Raw genomic sequence first — 24,061 nt, 5'->3', positions numbered from 1 at the left:
TTTACAAAACAAAAAGACAAAAAGCATGCAAAGGCTCATGAGGTCCTTAATGTCACATCTAGTTTGGCTCCAATCCAGCATTAATATGTTTAATACGTGTAGTTTTATATAAATAGTGTTTCATAATGATTGCAAAAAGAATGTTGTCTAACTAGCTATGTAATGTGTTGCATGCTTTTCTGCACGTTACATATTCTCAGCATCTCTCCAATTTTTTTATTTGTAAATTTTTAAATTTGTAATATTTTGTATTACGTTTTAATTATTTTATTATTCTTATACTTATTTTGTTTGTATACTTTATTTATATTAGTATATTGTACAAAGTAACTATATTACTTAATTCTTATTGACCTGTAAATCTATGACAGATACTTGAAATTATCTTTATTGTTCATTTCTGGAAATTTCAGTAAATGGTTAAAAAAAAAATCCAGCATTAAGCAACTTCACATGTTTGCCCAAAGCAGAGCTCAGTTGCCATTTCCCAGGCTCCTGGGAAAAGCCCCTGAGTCTTCAGCTGCTTCTTCTGTAGCTGAACTAGTGACCTCAAGCTGTGCAGTGATATATCCCGTTAACAGTTCTGTAAACCATTTAGTCTTGCTTTGAAGCTTGATATGAGCCTGGCAGCTCTTAGAAGGCTACAAGTGTTATAGTGGCAAAGATCCTAGCATGCCAAGTACATGCAATCCTGTAGTAAATATAATCTGTGTAGTTTGCTTCCAGCATATAAATGAAAAGGGAGGTCTATCATCCTGCCTCATGTTGTGCACAAGTAATCCAGAGGGCAAAGCTGGGGTTTCTGCTATTAAGGAGCCCCAGCCCTACCCACATGACACTCCCTTCCATTGGCAGAGGCTGGCAGGGAGCAACATACATACCAGTCTAACCTTCCTCACCATCAACATTGGGGGAGCAGGCATGAGGATTGAGCTGTTAGTTTCTAGATTATGGGCAAAATTAAAAGTGGGCAGGCAGCAGAAAGCAGATTAAAGAAGTCTGCTTTCCCCAACAACAACAAAAACTCACAGATCATAGCTGCAATTTTCTATGCAGATGTGCACACATGCACTTCATGAAATTACACAGAAGCTTTACTTCGCACAGAAATGAAAATAATAACTTATGTAGTACCTATGCAGCTTGAGTGTAACGGTTCCATAAACAGTAGTGAATCCCAGAAGACGAACCCATCTTAGGAGAACACAGCGAAATGTACTTGGCTCAAAGTACACAATGACAACCTATAAAACAAAAAGGAAGGTATGTACCAACTTCAGCTAAAATTGAAGACGCATTTTCTAGTACCAAAACAGAACTAGACTGACATGATGGGCAGAGCAATCCATCCCATTGTAGACTGGCGGGAGTGGAGCCTCTGGGAGGGGAGGATGCTGGATGTGCTGGCAGGGTGCATTGGAAGGAATACAAAATACCCCTTTTCCTGGTGTATCAGCTGCCAGGATGGACAGCCATGGGAGGGAGCCTAATAGGACCAGGATGCATCATAAGTCCCCTCTCAGCTCTCCCCGACCCTCCGGAATGCCCCCTTTTTGGCCTTCTGCCAGCTTCCACCAGGTTGGGCTTCCCCGGAGGATCTCCGGCTGAGCTGTCCGGGTCCCAGATGAAGGACTAATGTTGGTATAGTCTAGCTGAGCCAGGACCCAGCTGGCTCAGGCGGAGATCCGCCATATCCAACTCCCCTCAGCCAGGCATAAATAGCAGTTGTATTGCGTTCATAACATAGTCAATTTTTCCATGGTTGTTTCTTTTTAAAGGATGTTTTATTACACATTTTGAATTAAAGTAGCATTAAAAAGGGAAGGTTAAAATATGGAAAGGAGACATGGGTTAAGAGGTGTTTTGACCATAATATTTGGAAATACAAATATACTTTTATTTATTTTAAATATTTGTTTCAGAATGCATAAACTGCTCTACATGCAAAGAATATCTGAACAGTGCACAATAACAGAATATCAAACATTATATATTGTTTATTTCTTTTAAAATGTATAATACAGATAATATATAATATCATAAAAGCATAATACAAATAATAAGACACTGTCAAAAAGCATGATGCCCAAAAAAGAATTTATAGCTGCAGAAATAAGCTGAACTAATTTGGGAAGGCTTGGGATAAACGTTTTCAAAAAATGTCAAAAACCTATCAATGCTGGTGCTTCCTTCACTTCTAAGGGAAAAGAATGTTAGTGAATTGGTGCCACAGTGCTAAAAGACTATGGCTGAGTCACAACATGCTTTACCACAGGGGTGTGTGGTACCATCAACAAATCTTCATCCACAGATCTAAGTGCCCAGGGTGGGATGCAGGTGAGATGTAGCTTCTCTGATACTCTGGTTCAGACTCAGTGTCAGGTGAGCCTTCCAGTGACAGTGCTGGATCAATGAGTACCCCCAAGCTCGGCCACATATCACCAACACCTCAGGGATGAATGAGCAGAACTGTCCTGTCACTGACATGAGTATTGTGTGGATGCTCCATCTATGCCATCCAAAATCTGCTTTCATGTTGTTTGACTTCCATAACATAAAATACAGGTTGGTCACCTGGACTGTAGTGTTACAGTAGCATGATTGTACATTTGATTTGAAAACAACCTTTTTCTGCTTTCAATCTCATACTGACAACATGCGCACATGAAGGCAGCATATGGATGAATAGGGAAGCTACTGTGGATCAGTACTGGGTCAAAATCTGCCCTCCAGTTTCTTGGAAGTTTTATTCTGTGAAAGAGGCTTTCATTTTTATGCCCCATTCTCATGGAACTTGAGAGAATTTCTTCAGAGTTTTGGTGGTCATGGGGACTAATTGTTGCAGGGTGGCCAAAGCTGGTGTATATTCTTTTCTTATCAGTAAACATTTCTCAAGCATTCTGCAGCCTCCCTGGCTACCCAAATGTCTTGATCTTAAAAACACACAACCCATTGGAGGAGTTGCCTTATTATATATTCCCCTGGGCTTTAACTGAAGGTCAGCACCTGGGAAGGCTGCAGACTACTGATGAGATGACATGTAGAATGAAAGAAAGGACAAGCGTGACAAAATCCCTGCACTCCATTCCATGAGAACATTACCCAAGTTTCCTCTCCCCTTTGATAATTTTTGGATGCAGTTTCTTTTCTCATAAATTAATGGAGAATGGTGGTGGTGGGAATGCAGTAGAAATGTTCAGCACAGCACTACTGCAGATACACACCATTTTGGGGTGAAAAAGCTTTCACAAAGCTGCTTGACTCCTGGCCCGTTACAGCACTGCTGCAGGGGAAGCCCACTCATAAGAAGAGGCTGAAAGCTACTGCAATATGGCCATGGAGGAACCCAAGTTGAGCCTCCCACTGCAAGAAAGAGAGGGCATCAGCCATGGTGGGCCCTGACAAATACCCCAGGTTACTAATGCTTGGCTTGGAAAGCATTCCATAATCTGGGTGCCACTACCAAAGAGGACCTTTCCCCTGTAGCCACCTGCTACATATTAGAAGCAGAAGGCACCTGCAGGAGGGCCTCCAGTGATGACCCTGGAGTATGGGCCTCAATTATGATATGATTTGACATCAGCATAAGGAGGAATATTCAAACTGATTTGGATGCTTGGAGCTGTACTTTCCAATGTTCCTAAGTGATTTCTGAGTTGGTTGCTGCGCCTTACTGTAACTTTCACAGCTTAAATTGAAGGAATGTAAAACAGCAGTCTATCCCATTCAAGTGTAGCTGACTATACAGTAATATTTAATGAAGAAATAAAAGCCCACTATTTATAACATAAAATCAGCACCCATGCTGATGTGCAGATAATAGCAATAAACAAACTTGCTGCCAGAGTGGTTCAATTAAGTGGTATGTGCCTGCTTAACTAAAAATGAATGCTTTAATAAAGTGTCTTGAAGGGAAAGTTATAGCATCTCCCCTCCTTGATAATTCTTAATCATTGCTTTTTAAAATCTAGGCTTTCAGAATCCTCATCATTTCCCCCTTTGTTTTCCCTGCAGAGACTGGTACTGAACTATTGATGACTTTGGCTCCAATCCAATACACACTTACCTGGGAGTAAGTCCAATTGAACCCAACAGAGCTTACTTCTGAGTAGACATGTATTGGATTGCAGCCTTAGCCTCTGAGTGGAACAATAAACAGCAAACGCTTTTAGGGCAAGGAGTCTTACTTGAGATTCTTAATTTGCTTAGGCTGGAAGCTCTCCAGTAAGGTGGCAAGGTGAATGAGAGGACAGGGCTCCTGCATCTTTAAAAGGCCGTGTAGAAGAATTTTAGCAGATGCAGCTTGTCACGCAGGTTACTGAAAACCTGCTGAAATGCCCAGTCTTATACCACTATTGGAGGTTTAGGAGCCCTGCCCTCTTTTTCACCTGACCACGCTACTTCTCCAGTACCACCTAAATCCAATCTTAGGGGCTCCTCCGGTTAGTGGTGTCTTCTGGCACAGTAAATTCTGGCACATTGCCTGCTTAAGCATAGCTAAGCTTGCCTCTCTCTTCCCTTTGCTGGAGAAACTCTGCTGCAGTCCTGCCTTAAGAGCCCCTGCCAGGGATCTGTATAGGCCCTGTTGATAAACTTACGTTAGCGGTGCCTGAGTGGAGGCTAATTCAGTAAAGAAGGGTTTGACAGGCGATACAAGGCAGAGCACAGCTGTTTTGGGGAGAGTTTTCAAGTGGAAGCCTGCTAATAACTTAGGGTGAAGGTACCAACTCACCCAGAACAGTTTGAGGAATGTACATCAGGGATAGGGATATAGCTCCCATTACCCCGACCATTGGCCATGCTGGCTGGGAATGATGGGACTTGGAGTCTAGCAACACCTAGAAGGTCACAGGTTCCCCGCTTCTGATGTATACTCACCTCTTTGTCCTCAAGTTGTCTCTTCTGGTTGGTAATTAATGTTTTAAACAGGGGTCTGTATTTTGATGGATTAGCTACACTGGTCCTGCCTCAATAGTAGCTGTGCATGAGCCAGACCAGATTATCCATTATATGCATGACTGCATTGTGCAGGACTAAGAGTTAAAGATGTAGACCAAGGGCATACTTGCATTTAGAAAACATATTTGAGCAGCATAACCCTCCAAGCTGTATTGCAAACAATTTCAAAATCTACTGTCCATGTGGCATGAGGGAACTGTCATTTGGGAAGCATATATTTTATAAAGCTCCCTTGGGTAAACAGAACTTCTTTCCTGGTTGTTGTTGTGTGTTTTTTAAGATAGTGGCATATATAAGTGAACACATAGCTAGAAAATGCTGATTAAGCGCAGCAGATATTTCCAGCTTGGTTGTCCCACAATAAGCTAGTTGGTTAGCTTAAGACATTTGTCATTACTCAAATAATATTCAAGCTTCTAGTTACTTCAGGTGTATAACATTAATTACAAGAGAGTAAACTGTGTGCGTGGGAGAAATCAAAGTGTGAAACTCTAATTACTTTTCTAGCTGTACTGTGAAGCAGGTATTAAAGGGGAAACAGTGCCCTTAAATGTCATTCCTCTGCTAATAAGTATCACAATAATTAATGGGTTTCTGAGGAAAGTTGCTTAAGGTCAGTTCTTTTAAATTCTAAATAAAGCCACTGAATAAGATTTTCAAAAGCATCCTGGTGATTTCAGAGCACACGTTCCAAGTGGCATTCACTGTAATTGGGGCCAACAAGCTTTTGTTCCTGCCGCCCTGACCCTAAACAAGTGATGTGAAAGGAAGTCTCGTTGACTTCAGTGGAACTTCCTCCCAAGTGATGGACAAGTCAAAAAGCCCACTTGTACTGCAAAGCGCATAAGGAACTCCTGTGCAAAGGGGCTCCTACATCCATTCAAGGGAGCAGCAGCCCTGCACTGAACCCTGCTGTACATGTGCATTGTTCTATTCTATTCAAGCTAACGATGCAGCCCTGGAGGATGAGCGGAAACTTGATGAGTCCCGATGCCCAAGGGGAATTATTGCATTCGGGTGCTGGCAGGCACTTTTGAAAATACCAGCTCATGATTTACTGGCCTTGTGCACAAGTAGTGTGCAAAATGTCAGGTCCCTGATCATGCATATATACTGCAAGGATGGGGAACTTAGCACCCTCCAGACCTTGCTGGACTACAAGTCCTGTCATCCTAGATGATTGGCCACGCTGATGGAGCCAATGGGAGTTGGAGCTGAAAAACATCTGGAGGGCCACAAGGCCCACACCCTTATATACAGCCTACTTGTGTACAGCTGGGGGGGGGCACATGCCAGTTGTTGGCAGGGCCAGAGGCAAAAATGGGTATAGCTATGAATGTAAATGTACCTTTGTACAGTAGGGTGTAGTGGTTAGTGTTGGCCTATGACCTGGGAGACCAGGGTTTGAGTCCCCACATAGCCATGATGCTCACAGAGTGACCTTGGGCCAGTCACTGCCTCTTAGCCTCAGAGGAAGGCAATGGTAAACCGCCTCTGAATACCGCTTGTCATAAGTCGGGATCGACTTGAAGGCAGTTCATTTTCATTTTTTTTTTACAGTAGGGTGGTTCTATACATGCCCACACATCCCTCTGTATCCTTCATCCAGCATGCAAGAGGCATTATCAGCATTGATGGACACATTTCCAGCCAGGTCAAAACGTTCATGCAGGGTTTGAAGCAGGCCAGTGAGGCCTGGGTAGACAAGCCAGGAGGGCTGTATTCCCCTCTCCCCCAGCCTGAGGTTTTCCCCACCCCTTGTCTTATAGGAACAGGTACGCATTACAGTAATCACACAGCCTTATAAGAACACAGAATTTGCACAGTGCTCCTAGGGAGAGCTCAATGATGAGAAGAGTCCCAATCCTCCTATACTAAGAGCCAATGACTCACCAAGACCTCTCTAACGGAAAGACGAGGCTTTGGGGCTCCGAGGGCACTCCTAAATTGTTTGATCTCATCTGGGAGAGATTTCAGAACAAGAAGGGAGCTACATAAAGCTATAATGTACCCTTGTTTCTAGTCATCTGAATAGAGCTATGATATTAGGAGTGTGCAGGAGGTAACTTTTGAGACTCATTTGAAATTTGGGTTTCTTCCCTTTTTTAAAAAAAAAAGACACATAGGACTTCACAGGAATGGATTGGGCCCTAGAAATGGTAATTATTATACACATTGAAACAACTGGCAATAGACAGTGGGAGGGGGAAAGCATCAAAGGATATTAAGGGTGACAGAAACTAAATACAAGATTCTTTTCATCTAGGCCTCATCATGGACATTATAACTAAAGCTTGACAAGCTGGTGCATAAATCTTGGATGGCAAGATCAAATGTTTATTTCAATCACAGAGATGAAAACAGAACTATTTAACAGAAAACTGTCACCTCAGCATGCTTCCACATGAACAAACTTTATCTGTGCAAATATCCCCAATTCTCTTTCTTACCATACATTTCCTCTATATTCTATGTAGGGATGGGCAAGAAATTTGATTCAGTTCTCATGTAAAGCTGAATTTATCACATTTGCACTTTTCAAAACAATAGAACCAAAACACAACCATCCTTTGAAATTCACACTTATCCGAATTTTGTGATGCAGTGTTTATAAAAACAGTGTTTATAAAAATACATATATTGGGAAAATGAATATATTGGTGGAAGTAGCATACAAAAATGCATTATATTTGGATAAATTGCTTGAAAAACATGTACATTAGTCAAAAGTGCATACAAAAATGTATTTATTAGGAGAAATTTACACTAAAAATGGAAATGGACTGCCTTCAAGTCGATTCCGACTTATGGCGACCCTATGAATAGGGCCTTCATGGTAAGCGGTATTCAGAGGTGGTCTATAAAATACTAAAGAATTTTCATGAGGATTTTTTTAAAAAAAATCTGCAAATTGCTGCAGAAATGTGAAGAACCAAATTTAAGATTGGAAAATGAGGAACGGAGAACTGAAATTGACAGATCACTCCATCCCTAATTCTCTGGTAAAAAATGCCTTTGAGTGGGTTGGTTTGCACAAATGCTAAACCATATTTTATTAAATAATAGTTTATTAAACCATGGCTTAGCTTTATGCACGAACCCTGCCCAGCAGCTTAACAATAGCTACAAGTTTGTCATCAACCAACAAACCATGATCTGAAGCTATGGCTTGTTGCTGGTCTATGAACATTGGTTTGTTTTAAGTATAGCTTGGCATTATGTGTGAACCCAGCACCATTCCTTAACCATGATTTGTTTGACCACCACACCCAAGACGCTCACCAAAATACAAAGGAACAAGGCAAGAGCAGTTGGAAAACAAAACAAACTTTGGAGAAATAAGGCATGGTTTGTTTGATCGTCTGTGGTACAACGCATAGTCTGTGGTAAACAAGCTATGACTTAAACCATGGCTTAGTGTCATGTGGGAATGAGCTAATATGTATTTGCATATGTAAAGGTAAAAGGAGAACTAAGGTGAATTATCCTCTTGTAGACTTAGAAGTTTCAGACACTAAAATTCTTGCGTCATGACTTGGATGATGGTTATGTTCATAGGTTTCCCGTTTAATCTCATTGATATCACTCGCTCAGACCTTGTGTTGTAGCTCCTAATTGCTTTTGCTACGTCACTTCTCACTATTAAAGCAATCCCATTTCTTCTTAATTTCTCATTTCCTGCATAAAATATTTTGTAGTTGCCTGATTGAAAATGTCCCATTCCCATCCATTTTAATTCTTGGCCTCTTGGTCTAGACTCCTGACAGCATTGCTCTCAGCTTCTTCAGAACTCTCAAACCCTCTCACCACATTAAGGTGTGCATCCTAGACGGGGTAAAGAGTGTCCTCTTTAGGTGTGCATCCTAGAGGGGGCTAGAGTGTAAACTAGGGATGGGGAACTTGTGGCCTTTCAAATATTGCTGGGCTCCAGCTCCCATCAGTCTCAGCCAGCATAGTCAATGGTCAGGGACGATGGGAGGTCTAATTCCACCACTGGAGAGCAATAGGTTTCCCATCCCTGAGTTAAATGGATCAGTGGTCTGATTCAGTGTAAGTCAGACCTGACAGCACTTTCTGAAAGTGTGGTAGGTGTTTTGGCTTAAATTTTGGTAAGTTGCTCAGGAGAGGTAATGTCATAATAATGGGGCCACTACTGAAATGTCCCCCTCCTTGTCCTAGTATATTCCTGTGCTGATCTTTGCATATTTGAATACTCATGCATGCGCGCATACACTTGCACAGAACAGCACAGGAACAGTTTTTGAGGAAGTGCCCCAGCCTCCCATTGTCATACGCAAGGCTAGGGTGCTTACCTGTGGGGTTGTCACTTTTTTCTTCCTGGCAAAAGGACCAGCCCTAGTATTAGGAGAGCAAGACAGCTCACTTCAGCAATACATTTGGGACACCAATAAAGGGAAACAAATTGTCAATTAAATAGTTCAGTATTGTTACACTTGTCACCAGTTCTGGGTGGGCAGAGTGTCATTTGGTTTGTCTGCCTCAGAGACAAAAAATATCTTGAGCTACATTAGAGGCAGGCCTTTAACAAGGAAAGATCTATCAGTTATCACACTGGAGGAAGTTCTGTCATCCTGGATTTTTCCTTGCTTTGGGGTTTGAGAGGGACCCCTGAAGGAAGCTGAATCAGCACTGCTCTCATTCCACATGATGAATTTGGAGTTTTATGTTGTGTATTCTAGCTCCAGGCATAGAGTACAAATCAAAAAGTTACAAATAACCTTACATTTCCCCCCAGTTACCTGGGAGATGAAATATGTTTTACCAAACATAATTTCATTAATCAGCTATTTCTACTACATGCTTTCTGATTTGCAGTGCAAAATCTAATTATTTTAGATTTTTCCGTTTGCATATTTGTTAATACCCAGAAATGTTTTTACATTTTATAGATAAAAATGATACAAAGCTTAATTGCAGCATTGTGACCTTTTCTCTGTTTGCATCTTTATGTAACTTGGGGGTGTGATCTAGGCAGCCCTTACAAATCCATCACTAATGCAACTTTAGACAAAAAAGTGGGCTCTCAATTTGTAGTTCTGGTATTCAATAAGAGTCATTTTAATTCTATACACACTTTAAGAAGCTATTATTTAGACTTATATTGACAGAAATTTTAGAAACTTATTTGGCTACAGGATACATTGACAGCAACTGTCACCTGCTTGTTGGAATGGTTGGAGTTCAAACATAAATGCTGAGAGCAGGGATAGCCACTGTGGTGCCCTCTAGATATTGCTGTACTACAACTCATCATCTCTGACCATTGGCCGTATTGGCTGGGGCTCATGGGAGTTGTAGTCGAACAACATCTGAAGGGCACCATGTTGACTCTCCATGGCTTAGAGCCAGTGTTGCTGAAACAATCAATTTAGGAGCTGCTAGTCCAAGCTATGCTCCTTGGGAGAGTGAATAGATTTTATTATCTGCCAGGAACCTTCCTTGCCAGCTTTTAGAGAATTTTGGAGTCTAATCTGAAGAACCATCTTGCGCTGAGGGGAGAGGAGAAGAAAGAAGTGGAAGAACTATCACCATCCAGCTGCCATAATGCCCCCTCCCTCCTTTCCTCAACTGTCACCACAGGGGCATCTGCAGCAGAACCATCTTGCCCTGAGGGGAATGAGAAGAAGCAGTAATAATTGTAATTGTATTTTATGTATTTTAATTTATTTTAATGTTTTTGTGATTTTATTGTTTTACCATTTTATTATGTACATGTTTGATTTTATTTTTGTAAGCCGCCCTGAGTGCCCTATTACAGGGTAGAAGGGTGGGAAAGAAATATTTTAAATAAATAAATAAATAAATAGCTTCTTAAACAAACAAGCTGTCTTTTCCATTATAGTAACTTTTTTGTAAAAAAATCAATACTTTATTGCTGTAATAATCTTATATAAACTACTTCATGAGGTCTGCCTGAAATGCGGTATATAAATGCCTTAAACAAATAAATAATCAGTGTCACTGTAATGGACAAATACAATGTACTGGTGATCATTGTTTTATCTAGACTACCTAAATCCTAGAGGATGGTTGTTGTTGTTGGTATCATAAGCCTACCTTGCCCCCTTTCCACAAACACAGCAATTAAATGCAATGCTAGGTTATAAGTAAGTAAGTAAGAATTTGATCTAAGGCCTAACACTTTAGAGATCAATATGCATTACAGGAATATAATTCCTGACCTAGTTCTCTGAATATTAAGTGGGAGCCCACCATCAAGCTTATATCTGTGCCTTTAGCAGATATAGGTAGGATGTTCTTGAAACTATCCCTAGAATGATGTGGCCAATTCCAAACTATGCATTATCCCATATATTATTTCCAAATAGGGACAGGATCTGTTGGTTGATGCTGCTTTGAAAGCATTCCATTGACAAAACAGGCAGTGTGGATTTGAATTTGTTCTTTGTCTGCTATCCATTGCTTTTTACCATTTTTTCTCTCCAAAAGTATCAATATAAATATTTTTGAAAGGAAACTGGTTTCATATCCTCTTCCTCTATTATAGGCTATTAAAGGCTTAGCTTGCTTCCTCCCCACTTGGAGCTTGGATTATTTGAGTGAAAGGGGATGGCAGAGAGAAAATGAGAGAGATGTACTGCTGTGCTGTGAGTAAAATCAATAAAAGAACAGTATATATTTGAGGGGAAAGCATCCAGTGTCAGAAGAAAGCCACTGAAGTTTGGAGCAAACAGGATCACTCTGCAAAGATGGAGAATACGTGGACCATTGGCAAATCTGGTGCTAAATCCAACTTCAGCAGAATTCTCTCTCATCCGTACTTCCAGTTGCTATTTTTGGGTGGAAATGAATCACATACTGGCGAATTCAGGGTATGCGTTTATAGTTGACTAGGAGGTCTTGTGCAAAACCTGCTTTTACACAAGATCAGACTATTTGTGATAAGGAAAATGACTGAAAAATGCACTGAAAAGTGTGCGATAACATTTCTGAATGAATGCTCATTAAATTGGAATGAATGCCCATTAAATAGTCAACATAATCTAATCTCTCTACAAACAAACCGGGATGAATGCTCACTAAACAGATCATGTGGACGCACCTATAGCCATGTCCCTGGGCAACCTGTAGCTCCACCTCAGTCAGGTGTTGATTTTGATCCCTTAAACTGAAAAGGCTGGAATTTGAACCAGTGGTGGATTTAACATTTGTATATCGGCCTTCATCAAATGGGTTCCAGGGCAGTTTACAAGATAAGACAATACAAATGCGCAGAGCCAGAAATAAAAATGAGCTGCTAGCAGATATAAAGAGCAATCAACAGTACTTTAAAAGTACATAAAATGTACTTTAAGATGCTGAATGAATAAATAGGTTGCTGCCAGACACCTAAAAGAAAGCAACAGTGGTGATAGCTGAGCGGAGGGCACTCTGTCATCAGGGTGTCACAGCCAAGAAGGTCCACCCTCTCTAGTTTCCACCTGCTTTCCTTCTGAAAGGAAAGACACATGGGGAGCAGCAGTGGCAGGGGGAAGCCATATATTCAAAGCCCTATGCATGAACTTTGTCCCTAGACTCTACTGCTTACTGGAAGGTCCTTTTATTCTTCTTCCTGTTTTTCCATGCCACTTTCTGGGCTCAGAACCATAACAGGCTAGAAATAAACATCTTTCCTTTACATGTTCCAGAAAGGCCATCTGTTCCTTAAGGTAGGTGTTCTAACCAAAACAAATCAGTATCTTCCTTTTCTTGCATTGTTCCACAATGTACCCACATACCACAAAAATAGCAGTGTGTTTTCTGGAAAAACAACAACAAGGGTCTGTGTATGTTGTTTGATTTCTGAGGGGGTGGGGAAACCTTGTCAGATCCCCTGTTTTATAACAAATGCCAGAAGGGGAACAGATTATTTGGGTTTCCCTTCTGTATGTGGTGCAGTGGTTAAGGTGTTGGACTATGACCTGGGAGACTAGGGTTCAAATCCCCACACAGCCATGAAGCACACTGGGTGACCTTAGGCCAGTCACTGCCTCTCACCCTCATGAAAACCCTATTCATAGGGGCGCCATAAGTCGGAATTGACTTGAAGGCAGTACATTTATATTTTCTATATGCAATACATATCCAAAGAACAGTAAATTGATTTTGTAGTTGTGTTTAGACATCACATCTACCTGCATGTCTGGCACTCTGCACATGCATGCCTGCCATCACCCAAGGTGGCGGTGGGGGTGTCAATCCCTTAGGGGTGTTCCCGCCACCATCTTGGGTGATGGCAGGCATGCACACGCAGCATCCGGGGTGTGCACATTGACATGCTAACGTAGCAGGTAGGTGGAGAGGGTGGGCCACACCATCTGTAGGGGGCATACCTAGGAGTTCCCACTCTGCAATCTGCAGCAGCATCAGATCACATGACCCAATACTGCCACAGATCGCACAGTAGGAGTTCTACCCTCCCATCCTAAGAAGAGGCCCCTCTGAGCTGCAGGGGTTCTTGGCTAGGGCCAGACCCAGACACCTGCTGGTGCCAGGCCTGTATGTATAAAGTTAGATATGTGTGTGTATGTGTAGAAATGTTGCAGGAGGATATAGGAATGAGGTGGTTTTCACCTGGAGGCTATGAAAAAAACAGTACTTAGAAGGGTTAGAGATGTGAAGGAAAAATGGGGAAAATGTGGGGGGGGTTCACCCATCACACACCCACACCCAATAAGACAATTTAGTCCAGAGTCTAAATGCACCTCTGAGATAAGAGGCCTTCAGGCAATGATCTTTCATGTGATGACAAGGGAATGTAAAGGTGTTGCTCAGTGGAGACTGCTCCATTAGGGCAAATGGGGCACTGCTCCACTGGCCTCAATCTGCTCTCAACATGTCCTCAGCTCCCTATCTTCTTACAACCAGTCCAGGCGCTGGCACTGCTTGTCATTTTCCTCCTTAGTCTCAGCGTTGCCTTTGTAGAATTTAGTAGGGAGAAACATGGGGACAAAATTCAAATTAGTTGGTTCTGCCTGTCATTGGCTCTGGCTCCGCTTACTATGGGTCTCCCACCCTTCCACCTCACCAGCACTACTGGGCACCAGCCATCCCTGGTGTTCCTATGTTCATCTGTGAAATGTTGAAGGGAGGTATTGGATCAGATGCACAGTTTATGGTCTTGTCTTTTGCTCTTCAACTCACCGGGAAATAAAGAAGAAGTGACCCAAATAGGATAGTCTCCAAGAGAATGAGACCAGACGCCTTAATGCTCTAGAACAAAAACAAACAGGTACAAGAAATTAGAGTGGCACAGCCAGTATATTTTTTGTGTCACATATCTCTAAATTATTTATAGCAGAAACACTCAGAAGCTTGCAGTTCAAATGTTACAGTGATGGATTACAATCAAGGCAAATAACTTTGATGTATTTTACACAAGGCAAAAGACTGGCTGCCTAGCAATTGGCTTTGTAAATTAATTAATCCGGACACTGAATATTGGCATTTAAACTGCTTTCAATACCTGTTAACATGTTTGCTTATAAGTATGTTCCCCTCATCAGGATTTACTTAATCACAGTAAGTATGATTAAGGTTGCAGCGTTAGCTCTAACAATATAATACAAGCTGCTATTAACTGAAGTGGTCCAGTTTAAATAGTTTATTAAAGATGTTTACAGCCTACTCAGGCAGACATCACATCCATTTCTCCTGCTGTAAACCGCCCAGAGAGCTTCAGCTATGGGGCGGTATAGAAATGAAATGAAATGAAATGGAATGGAATGAATGAATGATTCAAACAGATGGCAAAAATCAACATGAACTGGGCATTCTCTGTGGCTTGACTTTCTGTGGTGAATTTATGAGGATCCTAGGGGGGAATGGTACTTCTCTCACTCCAACCCCCCAGGTTATTTTCCATGCTCTTAATTGTGAGTGGCAGAACTGCCATCTAGATGCATCCCAAGGCTTTACTTAAAGTTCCACTGCAGATCCTCTGGATTTCAGTTCTTACCGTTCATTAAAGCTTGCATATGTTCTGACTGGTTTAATGTCAAATGCCACACATTACTGATCTTTTCAACACAATGAACAATTATGGACAATTAATACTCCTTTGCAAGAAGACAAAAGTGGTTGGACTAAGCCAGAGCTTCTGACCTCATTTCAGAGCTTCTGAAACCAAAGGATGGGAGAGTACTCTTGTGCTCAGGTCTTGCTTCCCTTGGACGACTGTGAGAACAGGATGCTGGACTAGATGGGCCATTGGCCTGATCCAGCAGGCTCTTCTTATGTTCTTATATAACAACATAATTGTCTTAATATTTCTTCCTGTTAGAGTTTGCAACATTTTACCACTCCAAGAACATAAAGAGAGCCAGTGGGGTGTAGGCGTTAGAGTGTATAGGGGTTAGAGCATTGGACTAGATGGAGAGTCTATTGCCCCTCCAGATATTGTTGGAGTTCAGCTCCCATTGGCTCCAGCCAACATGGCCAACACACAGGGATGATGGGAGTTGTATTATTTATTTATTTATTAAATTTATATTCCTCCCTTCCTCCCAACAGGAGCCCAAGGGCAGCAAGTTATAGTCCAACAACAACTTCGGGGGGGGGGGCAAAATAACACTTAAGCTCCAACTTTTGCCCGTGTGGAAGTGCTTTGAATACTCACACGGGACTCTTTCGATCCCGTCCATAATATTTACATCCTGGAAGGAACCATGATTTGGATTTCATGCACACAAACAATCAGTGCTTTTTTGGCAAAAAAATGAGGTGCTGGTACTCGTATATTGATAAAAGTGCTGCGGGTGCCAGTATATAATAGCTGCTATGGGCAGCAAAATAGAAGTTCCAGTACTTACTCCATGCCAGTGAGTGCTGTCACAAAAAAAACCCTGCAAACAATTATTTCCAGTCTTAGAACCTGGTTAGCAGGAAAGCAGGATGGGGAAGGAGTTTGGGAGGGGAGGAAGATGGGAGAAGGGTTTAATAACCACTTATCACCAACTGCTTCTACACTTGAAGCTATTTCCCTGGCTGCTTAACAAGCGTTTAGCAAATACCACTTTCTAAGAAACTGGTCACTGCTATACTGTATAGTAGGGTGCAGGCTGAGGATGGCTGATGTATAGTTTAGCTCTGACCTTAACCTATGTTTGCAGAACACACTAGGAATAGGAAATGTTGTTCGCTTTGGAACAAATTACCTCTAGTGCTTCATTATTTTCCAGCAGTCAGAAAAGTAGGTAACAGCGATTACATTGTGCCCAGGGTTTAATCAGCTACAAGTGAAAGGTTATTTGCCACCAAAGCAAACATGTTTCATAGCAGTGAACCATCCTTACACAGCAGTGGTTTTGAACAATGAAATACTTCTAAAACACTCTGCTAATGTTTGTACTCCAACTATGGATGTTGACCTATTTTCAACAATCAGCTCCCTTATTTAACAAATTAACCAATCAGCATATTTAGATACGGTTTAAAGGGATATTAAGATCTCTCTCTGTCTCTCTCGGCTGCTAGAATGATACTGAAATTATTGTGAATTGGCATAGTTTATGATTTAAGGGTTGTTTTTCTAGGTTATGTACGTCTGTTTTCAATCAACTCTGCTTCCAAATAAGTCCCGGGTTTCTTGCTTACAAGGCAACAGCAAATCCAAGTAGTACATCACTGCTCAAAATCTAGGGAATGGCACCTCTAGAATATCATTCTTCGGAGGAAAACCCTTCCTTTGTAAATGTCCAGAGTTTCTCTTTTGAGGGAGCATAAAAGGAAATGGAGAGATTTTACACAGAAGTACACAAAGAAACTGATCACACATCAACACAGGATGCTCTGATGATCATGGGGGACTGGAATGCAAAAGTAGGGAACAGAGAAGAACTAGAAACTGTGGGAAAATGGGGCTTAGGAGATAGAAATGAAGCAGGAGAGAGACTTATTGAATTTTGTGAAGCCAATAATTTGTTTCTTGCAAACACAGTTTTTGAGAAACTGAAAAGACGACTGTACACTTGGACATCACCAAATGGTCAATATAGGAATCAAATCGATTATACAACTGGAAGCAGAAGGTGGAGAAGTTCCATACTTTCTGCAAAAAGAAGATCAGGAGTAGACTGCAGTACAGATCATGAACTGGTAATATCAAAAACCAGAGTAAAGCTAAAGAAGAACAACAAAGCAATCATAATGCCAAAATACAAGAATTTAAAGATCAAATAAGGAACAGATCGAGGCTTTAAACTAGCTGATACAGAACTAGAAGAACTATGGATTGAAGTCAGACACATTATCAGGAAAAAATGCAAAAAGACAATACCTCTAATTAAAAAGAGAAAGACCTCAGTAGATGACTGACGAAACTCTTAAAATGGTTAAAGGGAGACGGAAAGCAAAAGCAAAAGGAGACAGAAACACAGTTACACCCCTAAATGCAATAATACAGCAACTAGTACGTAGGGACAAAGAGAACTACTACAATAATTATTGTACAGAAATAGAAGAGGATAATAAAAAAAGGTAGAACAAGAGCCCTATTCCAAAAGATTAGAGAAGGGAAATTCAAACTAAGGGTAGGGATGTTGAATAATCAACAGGGGAACACACTGACTGACCAAGATAAAATAAAAGGAAGATGGAAGCAATAAATTGAAGAATTATATGAAAGAGATGCAAGGATGACAGATTCATTCATGGAGGAACCATATGATGAAGAACCAGAAATTTTAGAATGTGAGGTGGAAGCTGCTCTTAAAATACTTGGAAAAATAAAATCACGAGGAATAGATAGCATACCAATAGAATTGCTACAAGTTACTGAGACTGAATCTGTCCAAATTTTGACAAAAATGTGTAAACAAATATGGAAAACTAAACAATGGCCCACAGACTGGAAGCATTCAATATACATCCCAATTCCAAAGAAAGGGGATCCCAGGGAATGCAGTAATTATCAAACTATTGCTTTAATATCCCATGCAAGTAAAGTAATGCTCAAATTCTACAACAAAGGCTCTTATCATATATGGAGTGAGAAATGCCAGATGTCCAAGCTGGATTTAGAAAGAGAAGGGGTACCAGAGATCATATGGCAAACACGTTGGATAATGGCATGGACCAAGGAATTTCAGAAGAAAATCACCCTGTGTTTTATAGATTACTGCAAAACCTTTGATTGTGTAGATCATGAAATCTATGGAAAGCTTTAGAAGAAATGGGGTGCCACAGCATCTGATTGTTCTGATGTGCAACCTATACTCTGGACAAGAGGCTACTGTAAGGACAGAATATGGAGAAACTGATTGGTTCCTCATCAGGAAGGGTGTGAGACATGGGTATTTTTGTTTGACTTATATGCAGAACATATCATATGGAAAGCAGGTTTGGATCAAGATGAAGGAGGTGTGAAAACTGGAGGGAGAAATAAGATATGCAGATGATACCATACTACTAGCAGAAACTAGTAATGATCTGAAACGAATGCTGATGAAAGTTAAAGAGGGAAGTACAAAAGCAGGACTACAGCTGAATATCAAGAAGACTAAAGTAATGACAACAGAAGATTTACGTAACTTTAAAGCTGACAATGAGGACATTGAACTTGTCAAGGATTATCAATACCTTAGCACAGTCATTAACCAAAAGGGAGAGGATGGTCAAGCAATCAGAAGAAGGCTAGGACTGAGGAGGGCAGCTATGAGAGAACTAGAAAAGGTCATCAAAAACAAAGATGTATCACTGAACACCAAAGTCAGGATCATATTCCCGATCTCTATGTATGGGCATGAAAGTTGGACAGTGAAAAAAGGGGATAACAGAAAAATCAACTCATTTGAAATGTGGTGTTGGAGGACAGTTTTGCACATACCATGGACAGTGAAAAGGACAAACAATTGGGTGTTAGAACAAATTAAACCAGAACTATCATTAGAAGCTAAAATGATGAAACTGAGGTTGTCATACTTTGGACATATAATGAGAAGACATGATTCACTAGAAAAGACAATAATGCTGGGAAAAACAGAAGGGAGTAGAAAAAGAGGAAGGCCAAACAAGAGATGGATTGACTCCATAAAGGAAGCCACAGACCTTAACTTACATGATCTGAACAGGGTGGTTTACAACAGATGCTACTGGAGGTTACTGATTCATAGGGTCGCTGTAAGTCATAATCGACTTGAAGGCACATAACACACACACTATTGCTTGTTGCTTTTTGGTGCTTGATTTCCTCTTTGGCACTGCCTTTAATTATTTTAACTATTTTGGCTTGCAGCATCAAAGCACAAGCAAATTCATGGTCAGAGCACATGCAATGCATGGTTATGGTTTGAAAAGCACATAATACTTTTCAAGAAGGCAGACTGGAAGATTATTTGTTCCTATTGCTCCTTTTCCTTTACCTTTTTTCCTACATAATCAGGGCCATCATAACAGCCTTCAACCGTGGATAAAGAAGTGGTCAAGGGAAAACAGAACCTGAAGGGGTTGACATTCCCAGGTGAGTAATGCACTCTTGTAATTTAATAATTTCTGCTGGGACTACTCAACTGATTCTTGCGCTAGGAAGAAATCTGTTTTTGTTCCACCCAGGAGAATCATTAAATATCTCTTTGCTGAAATGATGCAGCTGTCTTTGGGCACTGCTGTTTCCCACAGGCTGACAAACCAAGCAGCTTCTTTGGTGTAATGAAGCTTGTCAGATATGTCAAAATATTCCCCTGTTGCCCTCTATAATGGCTATACTTTTGCTAGAAAACTGGCATTAATGTATGTAGCATACGTTTAGGAATATGACTGGAGAAACACAGGCACAGTTTCATTTAATAGCTCAAGCTAATGTGTTGAAGCACCAGATATCAAGGTCCAATGCTAGGGCCTTTCAGTTGGTGTAGAATTATAATACCACAATAGATGGCAGTCCACTGATACCTGGGTCCAAACCCATCCTAAGCAATAGTAGCTGCTGCTGTTTATGCAAAGGCTTTGTGCTGCCCAAAATTAAAGACAGAGAGGAAGAAGGAGGAGGGAAATGGAGCTATGAGGGTCACTTGCTCAGTAGTGGTCGGTGTGGTGGGGCAATGGTGCTCACCTGCTCTCCCGACAGCTAAGTTGGTGCTGCTTACCAGGAAGGAGAGGGGAAGCGACGACATGGCGGGGAGGTCAGCATGGTGTAAACACATCAGCGAAGCCAATCCTGCTGGTGCATCTGCACCATGCCAACCCCTCCACTACCTCCCCCTGCTCCTTCCTGGTAAGCAATAGTGACTCAGCTGTTGGGAGGTCAGGTTGGCATCTGCTACTTGACCTGCTTTTATAAACTCTAGTTTGCAGGTATGATTTGCCTTTAATGACTTTGTGTACACAATACATACACACACACATATATAAGGGGAACAGGCCATAAGTAAGCAATTAAGTATATTATCTTGGAAATAAATTCCATTAATTTCTATACAACTTACTTCTGTTTAGGACTGTAGCCTCCGCAGAAGAGACAGCACTATGGAAGGTGCTGTCTGAGGCTGTTAGCCCTCCATTCTTAGGGATGCAGGAGAACTTCATTTAACCCACATTTTTAAGCAAACTGACCTATTTCACACCTCCAGGATGGATTTACGGATCAGAACATAATTATCCTTTGGATTTCATGCTTTCCTAAATTACAGCGTTCTTGGCTCAAAACAAAAAATACTTAAATGTATATTTTAGGATAGAATGTGTTTAGAAATGTGCAAGAATAAAATATGCATTAAAATAAGCATTCTGTGATAAAACAGGTTTTTGTACACACTTTTAAATATGAATTTCTGTACGGATCACAGAATAATGCAGAAACAAGGCAGAACCAACTTATGAATGAACACATGTGAAATGGACACAGACTGGAAACAAACCAATCCTCTTTCATCCCTTGTCAGTCTATAATCTCTGTTTATCTCATCTCTGCTATCTTGGCGCCTTTTAAAGACTTTCCTCTTTCAACAAGCCTTTTAAGTTGAGACCTATCCTAGTATGCGTCTGTGTTAGAATTGCTTGTTAATATGTGTTTTTTTAATAATATGTTTTAACCCTTTTTTAAAAGATGTTTTTAAAGCTTTTTTTAAAAATGTTTTTAACGTTGTTTTGTTTTAATGTATTTTAAGGTCTGTTTTTATGATGTTTTAAAGTGTTTTAGTGTTTCTGTTTGCTGCCCTGGGCTCCTGCTGGGAGGAAGGGCGGAATAGAAATAAAATAATAAATAAATAAAATAAATATAATGAAAATATCGACACAAAGATGTGAATGTTGATATTCCTAGTTCAGGTTAAATGAGAAGTACTAGTGGCAGCTCTGTATGTTGACATGTGGAACTGCCCCAATACTATAGAAAGGGGAAGTTCCAATTTGTTGAACAGCGAATTACCCTCCCTCCATTTGTGAGCTTATCTCTATGCAGCTTCTCCTCCTGAATACTTTTCCTCCCCAGCAGATACTGGAAGTGACCTCCACTGGATGAACAGTGCTTAGGGAGACGGGCTGGACAGATGTTAGTGGCAAGCACAGGAATGATTCAGAATCCATTATCTGTCCCTCCACCGTCTTTTTACATCTGGGACTGGCAACCATTTGGGGCCAGTGGATGCAGTTGAAATTTTGAGAAAGTGCTGTGGGCACCAGTCACAAAGTGGCTGCCATGAGGGTGTTGAAGAAAGAGTCGTGCACTTTGTATTAATGCATTGCTCTTTCTTCAGTCTCTTGATATGGACTCTCTCTTTTCTGTCTTTTCCATTGTACACCTCCTGTTTTTTATGTTTGGGCCTTGGAGGTGTGGCATAATTAAAAAAAAAAAGGTGGCCACATCCAAAAGAGAATTAAGAAGCAGGACCACAAAATGGTGCAGGCACGCCTCCCCATCAACGGAAAAAAAGGTCACCTATATCAGCCACCACCATGCTCATTCATGGAGAGAAGCTCTTTGCATGTCTCTTCTGTTCAGAACAGAAGAGTGGGCAAGTGTCCAGTCCTGGCACTGAATGAAATATGGCCATGTTTAGAGGGGCATGTTCATTGTGGGAGAGGCTGAGCCAGTGCACACAGGAACTGAGAAGGAAGAGCAAACAGTCTGTCATACACTGTGACTTTTTGAGGGGATATCTGAGAGCTTTTGTGGGTGTCATAGGAGGTGATGTTGGGCATGCTGGTACCCATGTGCACCACACTGATGACTCATTTACATGATTGGGGCAGTTTTGTGTTTAAACATATGGAAGACCTTTTTCATTATTCAAGCAATACAGCGTATCACTAAATGCAAAAGGAAAGGCTTTCCTACAAAATGCAAGGCAAACAGTAGTAAAAAGATAAAAAGGACCGTGAACAACAAAGGGAGACAAAGTTGCATGGCAGTCTGATTACCATAGTTTACGTTTTTCATGAAATGTGTCCATGTCTTTTTACTGCAGCATGCGTTTTTGAAGATGGTAGCCTACTTATTTTATTTTATGTATTTAAAATGACACATGCCACCCAAGCTAGCATGCTCTGGGGGCAGCTTACACAACCCAGAAAAGGATAAAGCTATGAAATAACAATCAAGGTACAGCAAACCTACCAATGTTGTAAAACACAACAATGAAACCAGCAGAGAGCAATGGAAACCATTAGATTAAACACCAGCTGGCTGATATGCTGGAGGGCCTGGGAAGATGAAGGTGACAACAAAAGAAGAGGTTATGCTTGGCACAGAAAGGCATCAGATTTGCCTTTAGACAAGCCTCACTGGGATGGGCATTTGAAAGGCAGGGAGGAGGGGACAACTGGAAAGACCTTTTCTCAAATTTGATCTGCTCACACCTTTGCGCATGAAGACTGAGTAGCTCCATTAAAGTGATGTGTTGATATACAGAACCACATCACCCTTAAATATAATGGGTGTAGCACTGTTTACAGTTCAATCAATTCACAATATCTAACAGACCTTGGTTTGCATAACCACATAACACCAGTCTTCCTATTAATTAGCAATATTTTGTTTCCCTTTCAAAATCAGTAGTAAATTATTTTGAGAAAGAAGACAGCATGCACAGTTCACAGGGAACAGCTCCTGCTGTACAATGTGAAAGAGGCTTGCTGAAGTGCATAGATTTGAAGTGAGCCAACTCTAGCTGGAAGACTATAAGTACACTTTAAGTTTGCCTCAGGGAAATCATTAAAGTTTTTAGATGGCTACACTGCATCCGATAAAACTAAAACGAAGCTAAAAGCAAAGATGTGCACGCTTGAAAGGTGTTGTGTTTCAAATCCCCATAGTCTTGGGCTATTCAGGACAGCTACACAATTCATTAGCATTGAATTTCTTTGTGTCAATACACAAAATTAAAGGATTTGAGTTTCCAAAATATATGCAATGAGGAGGGAAAATGTTGCAGGAAGATAGGATTAGCCTGACAGGGGTCCTTTCTGTAACAGAGCCATTAGCAATGCTGAGGCTTTGCTCTTCTGTGATCTGCTGGAAGTGGCATTAAAATTGTGATTCCACATGACACTTAATATTGTTATAAATTCCTCATAACGATTCGACAAGATGGGCAGGATCATAAGCATGGTTGATACATTCAGGTAGCGTCCATTGGTAAAGCACCCTTACAGAAGAACAAGGTCCACAGTGGGGAAAAAGGAAGCAGAAAGAGGAGACCTGAGTCAAGATGGGACACGGTTGGAGAGTAGGGATGGAAAGATCCATCCATTTTGGTTCCAATTTTTCCAATCTTAAATTCAGTTCTCCACATTTCTGCAGCAATTTGTGAATTTTTTTAAAAAAAATCCTCATGAAAATTCTTCAACATTTTAGTGCAAATTTCTCCTAATAAACATATTTTTGTAGGCAGAGTTGACTAATGTACACATTTTTAAACCCATTTCTCATCATATAATGGATTTTTGCATGTTATTTTCACTCATATATTCATTTTCATGCATACTTGCCTCTAACAGATGCATTTTTGTAAACATTGGTTGGCAAACTGCATTGCAAAATTGGGATAAATGCAAATCTCAAAGGATGGCTATGTTGTAGTTCTCACATTGTTTCAGAAAGTACAAATTTGGTAGATTCAGCTTGAAATGCAAACTGGATCAAATT

At 40.8% G+C, this 24,061-nt stretch overlaps 1 protein-coding gene across 1 annotated transcript in view; it reads right to left on the bottom strand.

The window, feature by feature from the left end:
* The window catches only part of GPR158 (G protein-coupled receptor 158), a 166,467-nt gene that overhangs the window by 35,624 nt on the left and 106,782 nt on the right, over positions 1-24,061 (bottom strand). Inside the window, exons 5-6 of the mRNA XM_061586390.1 lie at positions 14,125-14,193; positions 1,135-1,244 (exon numbers count right to left, since the gene is read on the bottom strand). Of these exons, the coding sequence (XP_061442374.1) occupies positions 1,135-1,244; positions 14,125-14,193 (179 nt within the window). The remainder of the gene's footprint in view (positions 1-1,134; positions 1,245-14,124; positions 14,194-24,061) is intronic.

The sequence above is a fragment of the Rhineura floridana genome, chromosome 10 (genome assembly GCF_030035675.1).
Source record: "Rhineura floridana isolate rRhiFlo1 chromosome 10, rRhiFlo1.hap2, whole genome shotgun sequence".
In the NCBI taxonomy this organism is placed as follows: Eukaryota; Metazoa; Chordata; class Lepidosauria; order Squamata; family Rhineuridae; genus Rhineura; species Rhineura floridana.
The sequence above is the reverse complement of the archived record's forward strand: the minus strand, read 5'-3'. Positions and strand labels throughout refer to the sequence as shown.